Source organism: Hemitrygon akajei, chromosome 26 (assembly GCF_048418815.1).
Source record: "Hemitrygon akajei chromosome 26, sHemAka1.3, whole genome shotgun sequence".
NCBI classification, from domain to species: domain Eukaryota; kingdom Metazoa; phylum Chordata; class Chondrichthyes; order Myliobatiformes; family Dasyatidae; genus Hemitrygon; species Hemitrygon akajei.
Window position 1 is genome coordinate 34,467,130 of NC_133149.1, and position 20,045 is coordinate 34,487,174.

Here is a 20,045-nt window from a genome sequence, read left to right on the forward strand (position 1 = left end):
GTTGTTTTTGGAGCCCCGTTTGAAGGGTCTGATATATTCCTTTCTCCACAACAACCCAGAAAATTAACAGGAAGATTCAAGTATCTCTAAGACATTATTTTACAATGGCAGGGATTCACACAGCATCCTCCCATCAAGCTTTAGATCTGCATATCAGAGTCAGAGGAGAAATGGTCTCATAAGTGACCATTGAACACTGCAATGAGGCCATTGTGTTGACCACAGTCCCCACTGGTTGGTCAGAAGTGAGAGATTTTGGGCAGTTAGATTGTACAGAACTTCCTCTTATTTCTGTCCTCCTCCATGATGCTTTCAGCTGGGGTAAGATTGTTAAAATAGATGTCTGGGTTTTAGTTTAGTTGTTACCATTTGGCAGACTGATATCAAGAACCAAAACCCATTCGTAGGACAGTTAGCCTAACTAAATGTTAAAATACGGATAATTGGTGCATCCTATTGGGTTAGAGGTACACCTCCCTTACGTTTCACTTCCCATTCCCACCATAGTCAATGCCTCCTATCCCTCATTCCCAGACTCACAGCACCCTTTCCATCAAGCTTGATCCTTTCCAATCCAATCCCTTCCCATCTCCACTATCCTGCCTCATCCTTATCAAAGCTTCCTCACTTGCAGCAACTCTACCACTCTACCTCAATACACTCTTCATCACTGCCCCTTCCATCTTTTTCCACCTCTGTCCTAACCCAATTCCACCGTCTCAGGGCAATTGAGAAGGGCAAGAGCAAGGAGGGGAAATAAATCTGATTCTGCTCCTGAGGTAGGGAAGAAGGTGTCAATGGACATTAACTTTCACAGCAGAACCCCAGTTGTTGGTGGCCCAGAGATTCATAAGGTTTTCAGCATTATGTGACTGAAATTGACTTTACTCTGAGTGAGACATGACAACAATGCCTTGTTCTCCCATGTCATCCTGTGGATACAGCTCTTTTCAAATGTTGACCTGATTTTGCAGGCTGTCAGGCAGGAGATGATGGAACACTTTGGAGCACTGTGGGTGAACTTAATCTAGTCCCACTTGCGATGACACAGGGTTGAGACCCTTGGAAGAAAAATCCCTTATCTACCTTTGGTCTTCTTGGCCACTACTAATAAGGCATTAACAATTCCCAGCCTCAGCATGCAACCTTTCACCTTTCCAATCCACATTTTTCCGGCACCTGAACACAGAGTTAACAGACCCCCAACCACTAACTTGACCCTGTTGCTCGACCCTAAATCTCTTAGGAAAGTCTTTCCTGGCCCCCAGCTCTAGGCCCTGATCTTCTTTCTCATTACATCAGCCCTCTTTCCTGGACCCGGCTTCACTCCAGTCAGCAGGAGTACCACCGAGAGTATGTGCCAGGAGGATTGGGCATATGCATTAAGCCCTACTTCATCACTCACTGACTCAACATATCCAGGGACACCATTGACAGGGATTGACGCCATTGGACCTCACCCCCATCAGCACTCCCACTCCCACAAACCGACATACTCACTGATACACGTGTGCTTACCAACTCTTGCACTAGCAGCCCTACTCACTGCACACTCAGCCAGATACTTGTGCTCCCATTCACCAACGCACACTCATTGATAGCCCTGACACATTGTCTCCAGCCTTTCCACTCACACTCACATTCACTGACACACTCACTCATTCAGATTCACCTACACCTCCCTGGCCCCCATTAACTCTAATAAATACACTCATAGCATCGACTTCCACAGAACCCCGGTGTGACTAGTCGTGTGGTTTGTGGTCTGTGTTACTGTAAATAATGTTGTTTTAAGCTGTGACTCTGGGGTGCCAATGAAATGCAATTGGGAAGAAATCTCTGACAGAGGAAACTGCTTATTCTGATAGTTTGAGAAAACATCTACAACCCACGGACTGCCGGTGTTTCAAAGGCAGAATGTTGTGTCTGCTCACATTTTCCATGGTGTTACGGTGCAATAGCATCTGTTTATAGTGCTCTCAGTAAGTAATTGCTGAAGCTCTGCTGAGTTTGGCTTGGGCATTTTGATGAGAATCCACTAGGACTGCGATCACGGGTGGAATCAGATCAGAACCTTAAGATAGAAACTAACCAATGCTTCAGTAATAGTCCAATAATTACCAGATTTACCACAATGGCAATTGCAATCAATTCCTCTGGAGGCTAAAGCAATGAAATGCTCACTATAGTTGTACATGAACATGTCACCACTATTGCTTTGGTGGCCATACAATACATACAGAAATGAATCAGATAAAGACCCGCAGTAACAAAGGCCTTCAATAGGCTTGGGTAAGAACAGGCTTGGACAAGCACAGACGCAGACTCTAAGTAAGTTTCCAGTAAGGTTTTTTTTCCTGTTAGTTCATAGCTAGTGCGCTGAGGATGGGTCCAGAGTTAGTGGTACGTTCCGTGTGTGAGATGTGGGAACTTTGGGAGACCACCAGTCTCCCTGATAACTACATTTGCACAAAGTTCACCAAGCTACAGCTCCTCAGAGACCGCGTTAAGGAAATGGAGCAGCAGCTCGATGTTCGTTGCCTCAAACAGGAAGATGAAGAGATGATAGATAGGAGCAACAGGCAGGCAGTTGCAGGAGGCAGGTACATGTTGACTGTCAGGAGAGGGAAAGGGGCTAGGTAGCCAATGCAGAGCACTCTGTGGACATTCCCCTCCATAATAAGTATACTGCTTTGGATACTGTTGGGGGCGGGTAATGATCTACCAGGGAGAAGCCACAGCAAGCAGGTTTCTGGCTCTGAGTCTGGATATGAGGCTCAGAAGGGAAGAGGGTAAAGAGGCAAGCTGTGGTGACAGGGGATTCATTGGTTTGGGGAACAGAAAGGAGATTCTGTTGATGAGAATGAGATTCCCAGATGCGTTGTTGCCCCCTGGGTGCCAGGATCGAGCCCACAGCATTATTAAGTGAGAGGGTGAGTAGCCAGAGGTGTGGTCCACATCTGCACCATTGATATGTGTAGGATGGGTGTCGAGGTCCTGCAAAGTGAGTTCAGGGAGTTGGGTGCCAAGTTAAAAGATAGGACCTCCAGGATTGTGATCTCAGGTTTGCTACCCATGCCACGTGCTAGTAAGGCCACAAATAGGAAGATTATGCAGTTTAACATATGGCTAAGGAGATGGTGTAGGAGGGAGGGCTTCAGATCTACAGACCATTGGGCTCACTTCCAGGGAAACTGCATATATTTTAGGAGTATTGTAGGAAAGGCAGATAAGCTCAGGGCATGGATCAACACATGTGGAATTATGACATTGTAGCCGTCAGTGAGACTTGGTTGCAAGAGGGACGGGACTGGCAGTTCAGTGTTCTGGGGTTCTGTTGTTTGAGACATGATAGAGCAGGAGAGATTAAAGAGGAAGGGGTAGCATTAACAATCAGGGAAAACGTCATGGCAGTGCTCAGTCAGAACAGATTGAAGAGCTTGTCTAGTGAGGCTTTATGGGTGGAACTGAGGAATATGGAAGGTATCATCATATTAATGGGATTATTACAGACCACCCAACAGTCTGCAGGATTTAGAGAAGCAAATTTGTAGAGAGATCGCAGACTGTTGCAAAAAACATAAGGTTGTGATAGTAGGTGATTTTAACTTTCCACATATTGACTGGGACTCCCACACTGTAAAAGGGCTGGATGGGAAAGAGTTTGTCAAATGTGTTCACACAAGTTTCCTTAATCAGTACCTAGAGGCCCCAACTAGAGAGAGTGTGATACTAGATTTCCTAATAGGGAATGAGACAGGGCAGGTGAGAGAAGTTTGTGTAGGAGAACACTTTGCATCTAGTGATCATAATGCCCTTAGTTTCAAGGTAATTATGGAAAAGAATAGGTCTGGTCCACAGGTTGAGATTCTAAATTGGAGAAAGACTAATTTTGATGGCATCAGAAAGGGTCTGGCAAGTGTGGAGTGGGGCAGGTTTTCTGGCAAAGGTGTACTTGGTAAATGGGAGGCTTTCACAAATGAAAATTTGAGAGTACAGAGTTTGTATGTCCCTGTCAGAATGAAAGGCAATGACAACAGGTGTAGGGAACCTTCATTTTTGAGAAATATTGAGGCCCTGGCTAAGAAAAAGAAGGAGATGCATAGCATCATGTACAAATAAGGCACTTGAGGTGTATAAAGATGCAAGAAAACACTTAAGAAGGAAATCAGGAAGGCTAAAAGAAGACATGAGGTTGCTCTAGCAGACAAGGTGAAGGAGAAGTCAAGTCAAGTCAAGTCACTTTTATTGTCATTTCGACCGTAACTGCTGGTACAGTACACAGTAAAAATGAGACAACGTTTTTCAGGACCATGGTGTTACATGACACAGTACAGAAAACTAGACTGAACTACATAATAAAAAAAAAAACACAGAGAAAGCTACACTAGACTACAGACCTACACAGGACTGCATAAAGTGCACAAAAACAGTGCAGGCATTACAATCAATAATAAACAGGACAGTAGGGCAAGGTGTCAGTCCAGGCTTCGGGTATTGAGGAGTCTGATAGCTTGGGGGAAGAAACTGTTACATAGTCTGGTCATGAGAACTCGAATGCTTCGGAGCCTTTTCCCAGATGGCAGGAGGGAGAAAAGATTGTATGAGGGGTGCAAGGGGTCCTTCATAATGCTGTTTCCTTTGCAGATGCAGTGTGTAGTGTAAATGTCCGTGATGGCGGGAAGAGAGACACTGATGATCTTCTCAGCTGACCTCACTATCCGCTGCAGGGTCTTGTGATCCGAGACGGTGCAATTTCTGTACCAGGCAGTGATGCAGCTGCTCAGGATGCTCTCAATACAACCATTACAAGGATGTTGCTGGGACTAGAGGACCTGAGTTATAGGGAAATGTTGAATAGGTTAGGAATTTATTCCCTAGGATGTGGAAGATTGAGGGAAGATTTGATAGAGGTATACAAAATTATGAGGGGTATCGATAGGGTAAATACAAGCAGACCTTTTCCACTGAGCTGAGGTTGGGTGAGATTACAACTAGAGGTCATGGGTTTAAGGGTGAAAGGTGAAATGTTTAAGGGGAACATGAAGGGGAACATGAGGGGGAACTTCTGCGCTCAGAGAATCATGAGAGTGTGGAATGAGCTGCCATAGGAAGTGGTGGGTGCAGGACCGATTTTAACATTGAAGAGAAGTTTGGATAGGTACATAGATGAGAGGGGTATGAAGAGCTAAATCTGGGTACAGATCAATAGGACTAGGGAGTTTAGTGGTTCAGCACAGACCTGATGGGCAGATCAGCCTGTTTCTTTGTATTGTTCTTTGACCTATGATTCTATGACTCTGTATCATGAAGGATCCCACCCACCCTGCTCATGGACTGTTTGTCCCACTCCCATCAGAGAGGCAGCTATGTAGCATCCATGCCGGGACCACCAGACTCAAAAACAGTTACTTTCGCCAAGCAGTGAGGCAGATTAACACCTCCACCCACTAACCCACCTACCTCCACTACTTTATCATTTCCTGTTAGGGTCACTTTATGTACAGACACTCCTATACCTAGCGTCACATTATGGACATACAATCAGATTATGTATATCAACTATCTTACGTTTAGTTATCTATTGTGTTTTTAAAAATTAATGTGTTCTTTAGCTTTTTGTATTTTTTGTGCTGCATCAGATCCAGAGTAACAATTCGTTTGCTCTCCTTTACAGTTGTGTACTAGAAATGACATTAAACAGTCTTTAACCTTGAAACTCAGGAAGATGTGAACTGAGGGCTTAACTGTAAGATAAGGGGAATAGTTTTAAAGGAGAATTTTTACCCAGTGAGTGGAAGATGCCTGGAAGTCATTGCTAGGGGAGGTGGTGGAACCATATTTAATAGTAATGTTCAGGCATTTAGACAGACACATCAATAGACACGAAATAGAGGGATATGGACCTCATGCAGTCAGAGGGGATTAGTTAGACTGGCATGTTTGGCACAGGGCCTGTTCTTGTGCTGTATTGTTCTATGTTTACTATTAAGGTCGGAGTTCGCTGTGATTGAAAGGACCAAAGGTTGTTGTTGTTGATGTTTTGAAGAATGCTCCTAGATTATGTCATTTGTTCTGTTATTGAGAAATCCGGTAATAATAGACCAGAAAAACATTCTCTTATCTGAAACAAGGTTCATGCTTTTTAATTATACAGCAAGCTTTAGCTTGTTTTCTCCAATCTCCTTACCCTGTTCAACCTCAGCTCCAAAGCATGGGTGAGGGGCGTAGGTAGCTCATGCCTCCAGGGTTGAGATATCCTTTTCACCTGAATCAGCCACTTCTTTCCTCCCCCTGCTGACCACACACGTCTTCTGTACTTCTTGCTTGATCAAAGCCCTGAAGCTCACATTTTTCTGAGCTTCCCTCCAAACTTCACACCTAGTCCCCTCTCCAAGCTCATCATATGATGCTCACCTCATGTTCCCTTTACTCAATTTGCATATTTGGTTTCCTATCCTATCATGATTTAAAGTAGGTGCGACAAAGAATCCTTGGATTGAATTCTCAGGATGAGCAAGACTTTGTTCTCATTCACGAGAACAATGAAAGGGGGTCTCACAGGAAGGAATAAAATTCTTCGAGGACGTGGCAGAGTAGATGGAGGGAGACTGTTTGCCTCACGGGAAAGTGACAATCTCAGGTAAATTGTTGGCCAGTTTGAACCGATGTGAGAACTGCCCTCACTCTCAGAATTGTGAACGTTTGGAATTATCCCAAGAGGACACTGTGGATTTACAGCCACTTCAATCAAGAATGGATTAAAAGATTATCAGATAATAAAGTGGAACCCCCTGGTTTTCTTGGCTTGTAAGTCTAGGGAAGACGGTTTCCGGCCCCGCCAAACGTGTGAGATTGAGGTGTGAGTGTTTCCCTCCCACCCTGAACCCCCGGTTTGTGTGGATGCTGTGTCATTCACTGCCCTGTTACAAATTAATGCCACAAAATAACAGACAGTGCACTGCATACGATTAAAGGAATTATATTTATGAATCTTTACTAAAGGGCTGGTGAAGAATAACAAAAAGAAAAGGGCTCATTCTAATTAAACAGTCAAAAGTGCACAAGTTGGAGCTCATCTTGAACTTCTCTGTCACTCACACGCTGGGCCCTCGGTCAGCGTGAAAGCACACACCACCTCCCGAACGTCGCTCGCAATCCATCTCGAACAAAGGGTCTCCCGCCGGATCGTGTGCTACGACCGGTTCTCCCCAGCGTCTTCTCTCTTCATCTCCTCTCGAACAAAAGCCCCCAAGACCAACTTTAGTGTCCGTCACCAAAATACCTCCCCCCAGTTCCACCAACATAATTGGATGGCACACATTCCTCATCATCCCTTATCTTCAACAACGACCCAAACAGGCCGAGAGCAGAACAGCAGCTCTTACAGAGCTGCTAAATGAAATACCTACAGCATAGCAGTAAAGGTGTGAACCAGGGTGTTACAAAAGGAGTCAGGGGGTTCGACGGAGAGTGGATGAGCAGGAAGATGCTTGCCAAATGTTTTAAATCTTAGAAAAGGTTCAAGGAGTTCTATCCTCAGTTTCATTTATTATTAATTGCCGACCACCCCACTTCCGCTATTGGACTCCATGATATCAGACAGGGTAGATGGCCTCTCCTCAGGTACTGTCCTCCTTCCCCCCGAATATCAACATTAACACACGCACGCCAATGACACACAGCATTAACACACCACCACGATCTGCCAGACCTTAGCTGTGTCCGCTGCAAGAGGCAAATTTCCCAGTGGCTGCCCATTTCAATTTAACTTACCATACCCATTCTGACATGTCCATGGCATCCTCTACTGCTACGATGAGGCCATAGTCAGGTTGGAGGAGCAACACCTTATATTCTGTCTGGGCAGCCTCCAACCTGATGGCATGAACATCGATTTCTCCAACTTCTGGTAATCCCCCCCCATTCTTCCTTCTCTCTTTTCCCATTCCCCATTCTAGTTGCCCTTTCACTCCTTCTCTTCATCTTTCCATCACCTCCCTCTGGTTCCCCTCCTCCTTCCCTTTCTTCCACGGTACACTATCCTCTCCTATTAGATTCCTTCTTTTTCAGCCCTTTACCTCTTCCACCTTTCATTCCCCTGCTTCTTCACCCCACCTCCCTCCTCACCTGGCTTCATGTCTCATCTACCAGCTTGTACTCCCTCTCCTCCCTGACATTCAGGAACAGCTTCTTCCCCTCTGCCATCCGATTCCTAAATGGACATTGAACCCTTGGATAAAAACACAAAATGCTGGCAGAACTCAGCAGGCCAGACAGCATCTATGGGAGGAGGTAGTGACGACGTTTCGGGCCAAAACCCTTCATCAGGAGTGAAGTAACGTGGGATGGTCGAGAGGGGATAAGAAGTGGGGGGGAGGGATGAAGTAGAGAGCTGGGAAGTGATAGGCTGAAGGGAAATGGGCTAGGGGGGAAGGTGGAGAATTATGGGAAATAAAAGAGAAAGAAAGGTAGGGCTGGGGGGAGATTATAGTGAGGGGGGAAAAAGAGAGAGAAAGAGAACCAGACTAAAATTATAGATAGGGATGGGGTAAGGGAGGGGGGCAGGGGTATCAACAGAGGTCTGTGAGTTGAATGTTCATGCCAGCAGGTAAGAGGCTACCTAGGTGGGAGATAAGGTATTGTTCCATCAACCTGCGTGTGGCCTCATCTTGACGGTAGAGGAGGCCATGGACAGACATGTCGGAGTGGGAGTGGTCTGTGGAATTGAAGTGTGTAGCCACAGGGAGATCCCGCCACTGCTGGAGGACTGAGTGCCGGTGTTCGGCGAAACGGTCTCTCAGTCTGCGGCGGGTCTCCCCAATGTATAAATGGCCACATCAGGAGCACCGGATACAGTATATCACCCCAGTTGACTCGCAGGTGAAGTGGTGCCTCACCTGAAAGGACTGTCTGGGGCCTAGGATGGTGGTGAGGGAAGAAGTGTGGGGGCAGGTGTAGCACTTCTTCCGTTTGCAGGGATGAGTGCTCGGAGGGAGGTCCGTGGGGAGGGATGGGGGGGATGAATGGACAAGGGAGTCGCGTAGGGAGCGACTTTATTTCCCATAATTCTCCACCTTCCCCCAGCCCATTTCCCTCCAGCCTATCACTTCCCAGCTCTCTACTTCATCCCTCCCCCCACTTCTTATCCCCCCTTGACCATCCCATGTTACTTCACTCCTGATGAAGGGTTTCGGCCCGAAACATCATCACTACCTCCTCCCATAGATGCTGTCTGGCCTGCTGAGTTCTGCCAGCATTTTGTGTTCTTATTTATTTCCAGCATCTGCAGATTCACTCGTGTTGCCATTGAACCCTTGGACACTACCTCGCTTTTTTTTAATTTACAGTATTTCTGTTTTTGCACATTTTAAAAATCTATTCAATATATGCAATTGATTTACTTGTTTATTTATTATTATTTTTTTTTCTCTCTGCTAGATTATGAACTGCATTGAACTGCTGCTGCTCAGTTAACAAATTTCACGTCACATGCAGGTGATAGTAAACCTGATTCTGATTCTGTTTTCCAGTCCTGATGAAGGGTCTCAGTCTGAAATGTTGACTGTTTAGTCCTCTCCACAGATGCTGATGACTTGCCAATATCCTGGTGAACCTCTTCTGCAACCTCTCCAGAGCGTCTGCATTCTTTCAGAACTGCACACAATGCTCCAAATCTGGCCTAACTGAAGTTTTATACAGCTGCAACATGATTTATGCACAATGCTTGTGCATTTTTTTCTGCTCTGTCTAACTTGTGTCACCAATTCAGGGAGCTACTGTCTTGCACCTCAAGATTCCCCTGTACATCAATGTTCTTAAGGGTCCTGCAATTCACTGTATACTTTCCTCTTGATTTGACCTTCCAAAATGCACCAAGCAGCTTCATATTGAATCTGACTTTGAGGTGAGTTTCCAATCCCATATCTAAGCCATTGCCAAGATTTACACTAACATCCTCTGCTTTTGACCTGACCTCAACTCACCAACAGCTGAACCCATCATCTGTGCCATTGGGAACTCCTGGCATGACTTTTCCAATAGCCATAGGCAGTTTTCCAAAGTCCAACCGCTGCTTAAAACTCTGCTGCTCATACTTAGCTGAAATCTAGCCTTACTGACTCATCATCCTTACCATAATAACTCCTTTTGCATCATGATACTGAAATTATTCTAATCTTCATTCTGAAATCTTTTTGCGCATATAGGTACCTCCCACCTTGTACCTTCCTCCAGCCCCGTAGACTTACAATGTTTGTCCATTCCTGGTCCATTGCACCTCCTTCCACTTTCATTCGTAACTGGGTCTTACGTCAGCTGGGTCATAGGTTCTGTAACTTCTTCTGTTATATCTTTATCACTGTCCTGTAAAATCCTCTTTCAAAGTCAATTCTTTTTCTAGCTTTTGCTTGACCACCTTAACATAGCTTTATATGGTTGCATGGCTGCTTTGCTTACATCCATGTCATTCTCCTCTACATTTTAGGGATTTTTGTATTTTTTTTCAACTGATGAGGGCTTTGCAGGCCAAGCCAGCAATTAACTACCCATCCTTAATTGCCCCTGAGAAGGTGACAGCAATATGCCTTCATGAACTGCTGCAGCCCTTGAAGTGTGGGTCTACCCACAATATAATGTAATGTAAATATAAGTTGCAATGCATTGACTTGGAGTGCCGTCTGTAGCCTCCATTACAGCTTTTTCCCTTAAGGCCACAATGAGTTTTTGGGCTATTGGGAAGTAATAGATTCTATGCAGACCTGCAGCCTGCATCTAGTTTGATTTTGGCTCCACTTATAGATTTGGCTTTGACTTGCTGGTAAAGTCTGACGATTTACAGTAGATACAGTTTAGGAACTTGCTGAACACAAAACAGCATTAGCGGTTACCCACATAACAACAGTTTATACAAAATAGCTAGAGGTGCTTCTGAGCTGCTGAAGTGGCTCAGAACAGCAACTTGTGCAGCTTTTGTAGAATGTGAAGCTTGGATAAATGGGCAAGCTCTCAATTTAGGATCTGAAACCCAAGTGAAGACCTGCCTCGAAACACTCGAGCACAAAATCCAGCCTCAGCCTCCAGTGTTGTTCTAAGAGGAGGACACCTAATTAAGGCAAAACTTGGCAGCCATAATATAGAATATTGGGAAAAGGTAGGCTAAAATAAAGATGTATACAACATCGGCTAGGAAATGTTAATCCTTGGCAATTCACAGAGAAGTAAAACTTTTTCTTAGCTGTAGGTAATCTATTTGAAAGCATATATTTTGTAATAGCAATAAAGTTATTGACATTGTAGTTGAAGTTAATCCAAATATCTAAGATACATATTTTTCATTTCCTGCTTACATTTTTCAGAGCAAAATTTTCGGATACACTGTGATCAAAACATAATGTTTTGTAGTTGAGAACCAGACAGAAATCTGAGGCAATCGAGAGTAAGTCCAACCTTTTAACTTCAGATTGGCGAGATTGATACGGGCTGGAGCCTTCCTTCTCTTTGTGGTTTCATATGAAAGGAATGAGTCCTGAATGGGCTCATTGTATGCAAATTGGCTGCTACCCTCCCTACATGTCAGACATTCCCTATCAACCCAAGAGGCAGAGGGAAGTGATATAAATGCTGCTTCTTAAATCTGTAAAAAAATTGTTAAGTAATATTTTTATGAAGTAAACTTACAAAATGCCCTTGAAAATATTGATTGACCAATAAACAAACATTACCATTTTAGGAGAATCAAGTCCATTATTAAACAGCAGGATATTTCATAGTAAGCCATCAAATCTGTTTATTTTTGAAAGCCAAACATCATAAGTAGAAGAAATTCTATGATGTCAGTGGAGGACCCACTGGTACTTCCACTCTGTTGTTTAACATCCTGCATTAGTACACACCAGGACAGAGACTTCAAAGGAAGTTCCCAGGACCACCCATAAAATGGCTTCCTCCAAAGTTAATAATCCTCCAAAGCAATCATGTTGTGGGAGCATGCCAGACATGGATTAAAAATGTAAGAAGGGCCTAAAAGAACTATAGGAATTAAGATACATCAAGTTAAGAATAATCTGTTGCTCTTTCTCCTTACAACCCCCTGATCTAAAGCAATGCTACGCTAAAGCAATATATTTCCATAGTTAATTAGCAGGCAAGGTCAATCCTTTTGTTTTCTGTGATCCCAAATGTTGCAGCAAAGAGAAGAAAGCTCGTTTTCAGGAGTTGCTTGGGAAACTGCTCAGTCATTCATCTGGCTCGATTTTTGACGAGCTGGCTGTAGGGGGACTGCCCTTCCTGGTTGAGATGCTGAAAGAAGGAAACATCAATGATACACTGCAAAGATTATTTCTATACATACCATGAATTCCTATTAATTTATTTATTTCAATGCTCTAACAGCATCTTTATTTCCTGTGGAGCATCAAGAAAGCTCACCTCTGTCCCGGGATACTGACCGCTGTACCATTGAGAGCATACTCACCAACTGCATCTCAGTGTGGCATGGCAATTGTCCTGTATTGGACCGCAAAGCACTCCAGCGTGTGGTGAAAACTGTCCAGCGGATTATCGGCAACCAATTGCCCACCATTGAGAACATCTACCATAAACTCTGCCTGGGCAGGGCGCAAAGCATTATCAAGGATGCATCTCACCCTAACCATGGACTTTTAACTCTTCTCCCATCCGGTAGGCACTATGGGAATCTCTGCTCCCGCACCAACAGGCTCAGGAAGAGCTTCTTCCCTGAGGCTGTGACCCTGCTGAACCTCACATCACAGTGCTAATCAGTATTGCACCCATATTGGACTGTCTCAGTACTTTTATATTTGTGTGCTGTAGCACTTACTTTTCATTCACAGTTATTTTGTAAATAACACTATTCTTTGCATTTCTGGTTAGATGCGAACTGCATTTCATTGGCTTTGTATCTGTACTCGGCACAACGACAATAAAGTTGAATCTAATCTAATCTAATATTAATTACAATCTTTTGTTATCATTGTCATCTATTAAGCTTTTTTTATATGAACTTGACTCGAGGAAGAGCCAGAGTACAGGTGGGTGCATTGCTGCTTTTGTGAAGTGCAAATACTTCCTCTCATGTCACAGGTGGTGAAATGTCCCTGTAGGCATCTAACTGGAGGACCGTTACTGAAGTGAAAGTTGGATTGTTCAAAATAAGGTCTTTAACTTCTCTAGGATTGTGCAAATTCTCAGGGGGCACAAATGACCTCCAATCTTTTCCATTTAGCTTGAGTCATTTATAGCTAGGATGCCTCAGAATTTTGCACAGTACTGTATCTACTAGTTGTTTACCAATATTAACAAAAACTTAAGAGTCACAGATATTGCTGTTTCAAGGCCAAATAAAGTGAAAATTTAGATGGATTTCTTTCCAGCATGTGCTTCAAATCAAATCAACCATGCATCTTTGGACTGTTGGAGGAAACTGGAGGAAACCCACACAGTCACGGGGAGAACGTACAAACTCCTTACAGACGGTGGAAGGAATCAAATTTTACAGTCGTGGCTGTAACGTGATGCATTAACCGTGCTGCCCCCAATTATTGAGGTGAACAACAAGGATTCTATGAACATTGGGTCACTGGATCAACGCAAATGTCGTGTAATTGAGCGTTAGTGAAGTGCTTCGACTACAGCTGGATTCAGAGGTCAGAGTTCCTCCATCGAATAGACAGAGTTCGATGTTTTACACTTCGGATTGCTGCTTTGAGGGTGTGTGTTTGTTGCATGAGGCACTTACCGAATACACAGCTTCATTGGCATCATTGCGCATCAATGGGTGTCTGTCAGAAGCTGTACAAAGCAAAAGTACACAGATATTAAAGGCAAATAGGCCTTATAAATGGATGCATGGAATACAAGAACAAGGATGTTATAGCTAACTAAACCAGAAAGAGAACAGTGTGTAATTCCAAACACAATTTGGGAAGATGCCAAGATTTTGGAGAGGGAGCAGAAATTTAGACCATAAGACATAGGAGCAGAATTAGGCCATTTGGCCCATTGAGTCTGCTCCGCCATTCAATCATGGCTGATCCTTTTTTCTATCTCCTCCTCAACCCCATTCCCTGGCCTTCTCCCCATAACCTTTAATGCCATGTCCAATCAAGAACCTATCAAGCTCTGCCTTAAATACACCCAACGACCTGGCCTCCACAGCTGCCTGTGGTAACAAATTCCACAAGTTCACCACCCTCTGGCTATAGGAATTTCTCTGCATCTCTGTTTTGAAAGGGCACCCCTCTATCCTGAGGCTGTGCCCTCTTGTCCTAGACTCTCCCACCATGGAAAACATCCTTTCCACATCTACTCTGTCTAGTCCTTTCAACATTTGAAAGGTTTCAGTGAGATCCTCCTCATCCTTCTGAATTCCAGTGAGTACAGACCCAGAGCCATCAAACGTTCCTCGTATGATAACCCTTTCATTCTCGGAATCATCCTTATGAACCTACTCTGAACCCTCTCCAATGCCAGCACATCTTTTCTAAGATGAGAGGCCAAAAACTGTTCACAGTACTCAAGGCGAGGCCTCATCAGTGCCTTATAAAACCTCAGCATCACATTCCTGCTCTAGTATTCCAGATGTCTTGAAATGAATGCTAATATTGCATTTCCACTGACTCTACCTGCAGGTTGACCTTCAGGGTGTTCTGCACGAGGACTCCTAAGTCCCTTTGCATCACAGATTTTTGGATCTTCTTCCCGTTTTGAAAATAGTCTGCACATTTATTTCTACTACCAAAATGCATGACCATGCACCAGAATACTATTAGTAGTGGGGGGCTTCAGTATATGAATAGATGAGAAAAATGGAAATGTTTTTTTCTGAACCACAAACATTAAGGAGAAGTGTAATGAAGACATGCAAAATATTGCAGGGTTTCATAAACACAAAAGATTCTGCAGATGGTGGAAATCCAGAGTAACATATGAAAAGCAACACACACACAAAATGCTGGAGGAACCAAGCAGATCAGGCAGCATCTATGGAAACAAATAAACAGATGTTTATGAATCTTAAACGTGGACAGTTGACTTCCTTCCACAAATGCTGCCTGATCTCCTGAGTTCCTCCAGCATCTTGTGTGAATCTTTCCATCAGGCCTGGTTTATGGTGCCTCCCCGTGTTGAACAGATAACAGGCAAGTATGCAGATCACAGTTGGGAATGAAATGGAAATGTCCACAGCAGAGAAAGCAACTGCCGTTAGGAAATCAGGACTTCATGCTGGAACATCAGCAATTGTGGGTTTTTTTTTTGGAAAATAGCTGCAATAAATTAACTGGCAGATTATTCCTACTTCTCACCTTGGTAAGTTCTAGGTTTGTTCTGGGATGATAGAGAATAAACTGCCATGCTAATGAAGATGGTGGAGATAACACTTGCGATGACTAAACCAACTATTCCTGTAGGTTTCACAGAATTCTTCATTGCTGTGATAAAAAAGAGAAACAAAAAGAAAAAATAGATTATGTAACACAACTGAAAAAAAATCTGTCTAACTTGCTTAACAATTCCACCTTTCCAGATTCCAAAGCTTTTTACAGAAGCAGAAGTTGACCCTCGGATAGAGATACAGGTACAAATGGGAACTCAGAGGTCATAGCAATTTATGTCATTGTGGGAATGCCTAATTGAAAATGCTGGAAATGCACAGCAGTTCGGATAGGATGAATGCAGAGAGAAACAAGGTAAAAACGCCACCAGAATGATCACTGCTCTGAAGAACTAAGTCTTCATCACTCTCATCTGATGGTGCCTGATTTGCTGAGTATTTCCAACATTTTTTTTGCAGTGATCTGTTAGTGTTTCAGATCTTGCTGTTGTTTCAGTGTTTAATTCATTATCCATTCTAAGAAGTACCACATGAAGAAGGCCTGCTCTTTCTACTTGCCTATTCATCTTCCATATATAAAATATTAGGATATGTCATCAATTATTTGGGTAAAGCTTTAAAGAGCCTCATAAGGGGAGGCCTAAAGGGGAGAGAGAATTTCCAGGCTTAACGCCAAGGCAGCTGAAGGTGGCTGCCAATAGTGGAATCACGATAACTGGAGATGTCCGTGAGATGGAGGATCACAGAGGTCTCAGAGGCACATTGAACTGGAGGAGTTTATGGAATTTGGGAGGCATCAATCGGTGGAGTATTCCCATCAAGTAATCCTGGGCAGGGAACAGGTAGGCAAGATACCGGGTAAAACCCATACTTATTTGGACCAACAATCGTAACTCAGCACAAGCTGTGGAAACCTGCCCTTTGGGGACCACATTGCAGTATCGTGTGGCTTCTCAAAAAGTGACCTCAAATTTCAATTGCATTATTTGATTTCATGTTGTGGGCCTGTGTTATCAATACATTTGACACTAAAATCATAGCACATGTTGCACTGTGTTTATTCTTTTACATAATTTTTTAAAATTATGAATAAAACTTGTTTTTGAAATTGAGATAAACACTTTTATAACCACTCTGACTCTGCTCATTGTCCATGAGTTGGAGCAGTCAGAAGATACTACAAGTTAAGTTTATTTTTGAACCATAGCACCTTTGCCACTCATGTGGCCCCTAAGATAACGCTTGGTTGTAAAAAATCTGAAAGGAGACATACGGGAACAACAATGCTTTCAAACTCTTTTTCGTGGCACATAACAGTCTGATTTAGATAAATATTATCACTCTTCTATTGTCACTGAATCAAAATACTGGGACTCCCTACATCAAAATGGGAGTGCCTTCACAGACAACAGTGGTTCGAGAAGAAAGCTCATCGTTAGTTTCTCAAGACTCTCTTGTGGATGAGCCTTATCATTTATAAATAACTTCATACACATGGGTGGGAGGGTGGAGGTACGTCTCCTTCCCTTGGCTAGCCTGCAGGCCACCCTTGGGCGAGGTGTAGCACCCGCTTAACCCCCCCCCCCCCCCCACCCACCCCGATCAGGGTCGTGTGAAGCCATGGGAGCATGCGGCGGATGGTCGTATGAGCAGCCGGTGCATATCACAAGTCCTGCTTATGCGACCACTGACACCAGGCAGACAATCTCTGAAGGGTATTGATAACGGCTGGGGGTCACCTGTCTTGTAAAGACACTGTCCAGGAGAAGGCAATGGCAAACCACTTCTGTAGAAAAATTTGCCAAGGACAATCATAGAGAAAGACTGTGATCATCTGCATCATACGACACACCACATAATGACAATGATGACTTCAGACAAAATGAATAAAATAATAAGCTAATGTTGCCCACACTATGTATTTTTGTTAATTGCTTTGACAAGAGGTGACCCATCTGTTCTTGAAACAACCTGCACAATCCTAATCATTACCTCAGTCGAGTAACATTATGACCATTTTGCACTACAATGGACTTGAAAAAAATTGCTCTAATCGTGTTCTTTCTTGTAAAATTGTGCATAATGTATGCTTTTCTTGTTGCTTATCTGACGTTATATATTTGTGATGCTGTTGCAAGTAAGTTTTTCATTGCACCTATGTATACATGTTCTTGTGCATATTACAATGAACTCAATTTACTTTGATTTACTTCATAGAGGCTTCTGTCTCTATTTCTCCAGTTATTAAACATCATCCTCAAGGTAGGCCATTGGCCAGGTAGGCCATTGGCCAGATTGATCTTTGGTTGTACTTACTGCCTGTTATGCCGTTGGCATTTAGGGCAGCAATGAAGATCCTCCATCTCTGGCGGAGTTCAGAGCTTCCTTCATCGTGTCAGTAGCTTCCTCTCGGTTTTCATACTGTCAGTCATCTAAGTCCTGCATGGAGACTCAGGAATACCGTCTCACTCAGATGTAGAAGGATTCTTCATTGCTGTTTCCATAACAACTTTGTTTTACCAGTCAGGGTTGTTAGCCCTGAGCTGGACACTTGAATCTGGAGGACTGGTTGACCTCTGGCCTCTGCCCTTTGACCTGTTTGGCATGCGTCACCCTACCAATTGCTAAAGCAGAAGGCCACCACTCCAGTCAATATAGCTCTCCGGGTCATAAGAACATAAGGAATAGGAGCAGAAGTAGGCCATCTGGCCCATTGAGCCTGCCCCACCATTCAATAAGATCATGGTTGATCTGGCCATGGACTCATCTCCACCTACCTGCCTTTTCCCCATAACCCTTAATTCCCTTACTATGCAAACACCTATCCAACCTTGTTTTAAATATATTTACTGAGGTAGCCTCCACTGCTTCATTGGGCAGAGAATTCCACAGATTCACCACTCTTTGAGAAAAGCAGTTCCTCCTCATCTCCAGAGGCATCTTTGGCTGTGGTGGGGGAACATCGTTCAGTTGGCCACATAGGTCATTTCCAGACATGGTCATTCTCAAATGGTTCATAGCTCATATGGATCATTGCATACACAACTCATTCCCATACATGGTGTCCTCTGGTTGCCCACTCACTAGGAGCCAGATGGAAAGGAAAGCTTGTATTTCTATTATTCTTTGATGATTTAAAGGTAAATCACTGAAATATGACCAAACCCATACATATCAAGAACTATAACCAGATAACTTTGTGATACCAAGGTTAGAAGAGTCACGTCAAAATTATGGGACAGGACTCTGTCTTTCTTCCAATAGAATCATGGGATCATCTGTATCCATCTGTGTATACTGGATATTATTTTAATATCTCATCTGTAAAGAACCTTCTTCAACAGTGCAACACTGATGTGTTCAGCTGAAGGTATTTGGTAGACCTTGGACATGGAAAAGGCAAGTCTCTCAACCCCATTAGACAATTTGGCTCCTGTAAAAGCAATATCTGAATTAAGTTGAGATATAGAAAGGATTGAGGAAATGGAAAGATTTGAAGTATTCAAAATTTTGTCTCTTCCTACTTCTATAGTTTCCTCCAGCTCTTCAATTGTTAGAGAATATTGTGCCTCTTATGTTCTCTCCTCTCGGGCATTTCCTCCTTTAACAACTCCACCACAGATGTCCATATCTTCAGATGCCATGGATCGAAGTGTTGGAATTCATTCCTTCAGCTATCTCTCTCTGTCCATCCGCACTGATTTAAAACCCACCTCTTTGGCAAAGGTTGTCCTTACCTCATACATTATATGACCTTGGTGCCAAATTTTCTTTGATAATATTTCTGAGAAATGCCTAAGGGCAGATCACCAGATTAAGAGCAGTAAATGTGAGGAAATGCTGTGCAGGTTTGTGGAGAAAGTGGATAGGAATTGAACTGGTTGGATAATTTAATCCAAGGACCAAAAGTGCATTATGAAGTAAAGACATCATTCAGTATTTTTCATTCTGCTTTTCTATGACACAAATCTAGGTCAGTACTACTTTCAAAGTAATTTACAAATGCAAATTGTCGCTGTTGCAGAACTCTTTTTCGCATCCTGAGGTTTAGTAAGGAGGCACAATAAATCCAAGCAAGCACAAAGACCTCGTCTGGCCATTGCTGAGAAATTCCCTCCACGTCAGATCTTCAGAGCACTGTTGACACCTCACCTACTCTTGGAATGGCTGCACTGGAAATGAGTCTGCCATCCATCTCCTTCTAGAATAACCAGAAAGGTCCAGGGAAAAAAAATGCAGGGTTCGGTGTTGAGTTCATTCCCAACAGCTACATATCACAAGACTCTGCACTGGAGAGGATGTTCCCAGGTACACACACCAAGACAATTAACAACTGCTGCTGGAGAAGCATCAACTTGGGGAAAGATGCATGACTTAGTGGTCTTCCTGTTACAAGGGGCGACGGAGGAGAACCCAAGTGCAGGACACTGGCACGTCGACTCAGTTGGAGAGGCTGTCGTAGACTTGAATGTAGAGCAGAAAACCAGGGGGATCTTGACAAGGAGACGGGATTCACAGGGATTCTCTAAAACTAGGGCGGAACTTAGAATTGCCGATTCCAGTCGGAATAGGGAATGAAGTATCACACAAGGATTGACTAACAAACTGGCGACCTGTGATAGGGTCGTCCTCGTTTTTATTTCCCATTCTCTGATTGAAAGCCAGATGTACAGTAATTGGGTAACTAGCA

The 20,045-nt window shown here is 43.5% G+C and overlaps 1 protein-coding gene across 2 annotated transcripts in view; it reads right to left on the reverse strand.

Annotated features, from left to right (window-relative positions):
- Positions 1 to 11,763: 11,763 nt before the first annotated feature.
- Positions 11,764 to 20,045, reverse strand: part of LOC140716851 (T-cell surface glycoprotein CD3 delta chain-like) — a 49,814-nt gene continuing 41,532 nt past the window's right edge. For both annotated transcript variants that reach the window (XM_073029831.1, XM_073029830.1), the window contains 3 exons: positions 15,327 to 15,452; positions 13,760 to 13,812; positions 11,764 to 12,300 (listed from right to left, as the gene is read on the reverse strand). In XM_073029831.1, coding sequence (XP_072885932.1) covers positions 12,241 to 12,300; positions 13,760 to 13,812; positions 15,327 to 15,452 — 239 coding nt within the window. In that variant the 3' untranslated portion in view covers positions 11,764 to 12,240. The remainder of the gene's footprint in view (positions 12,301 to 13,759; positions 13,813 to 15,326; positions 15,453 to 20,045) is intronic.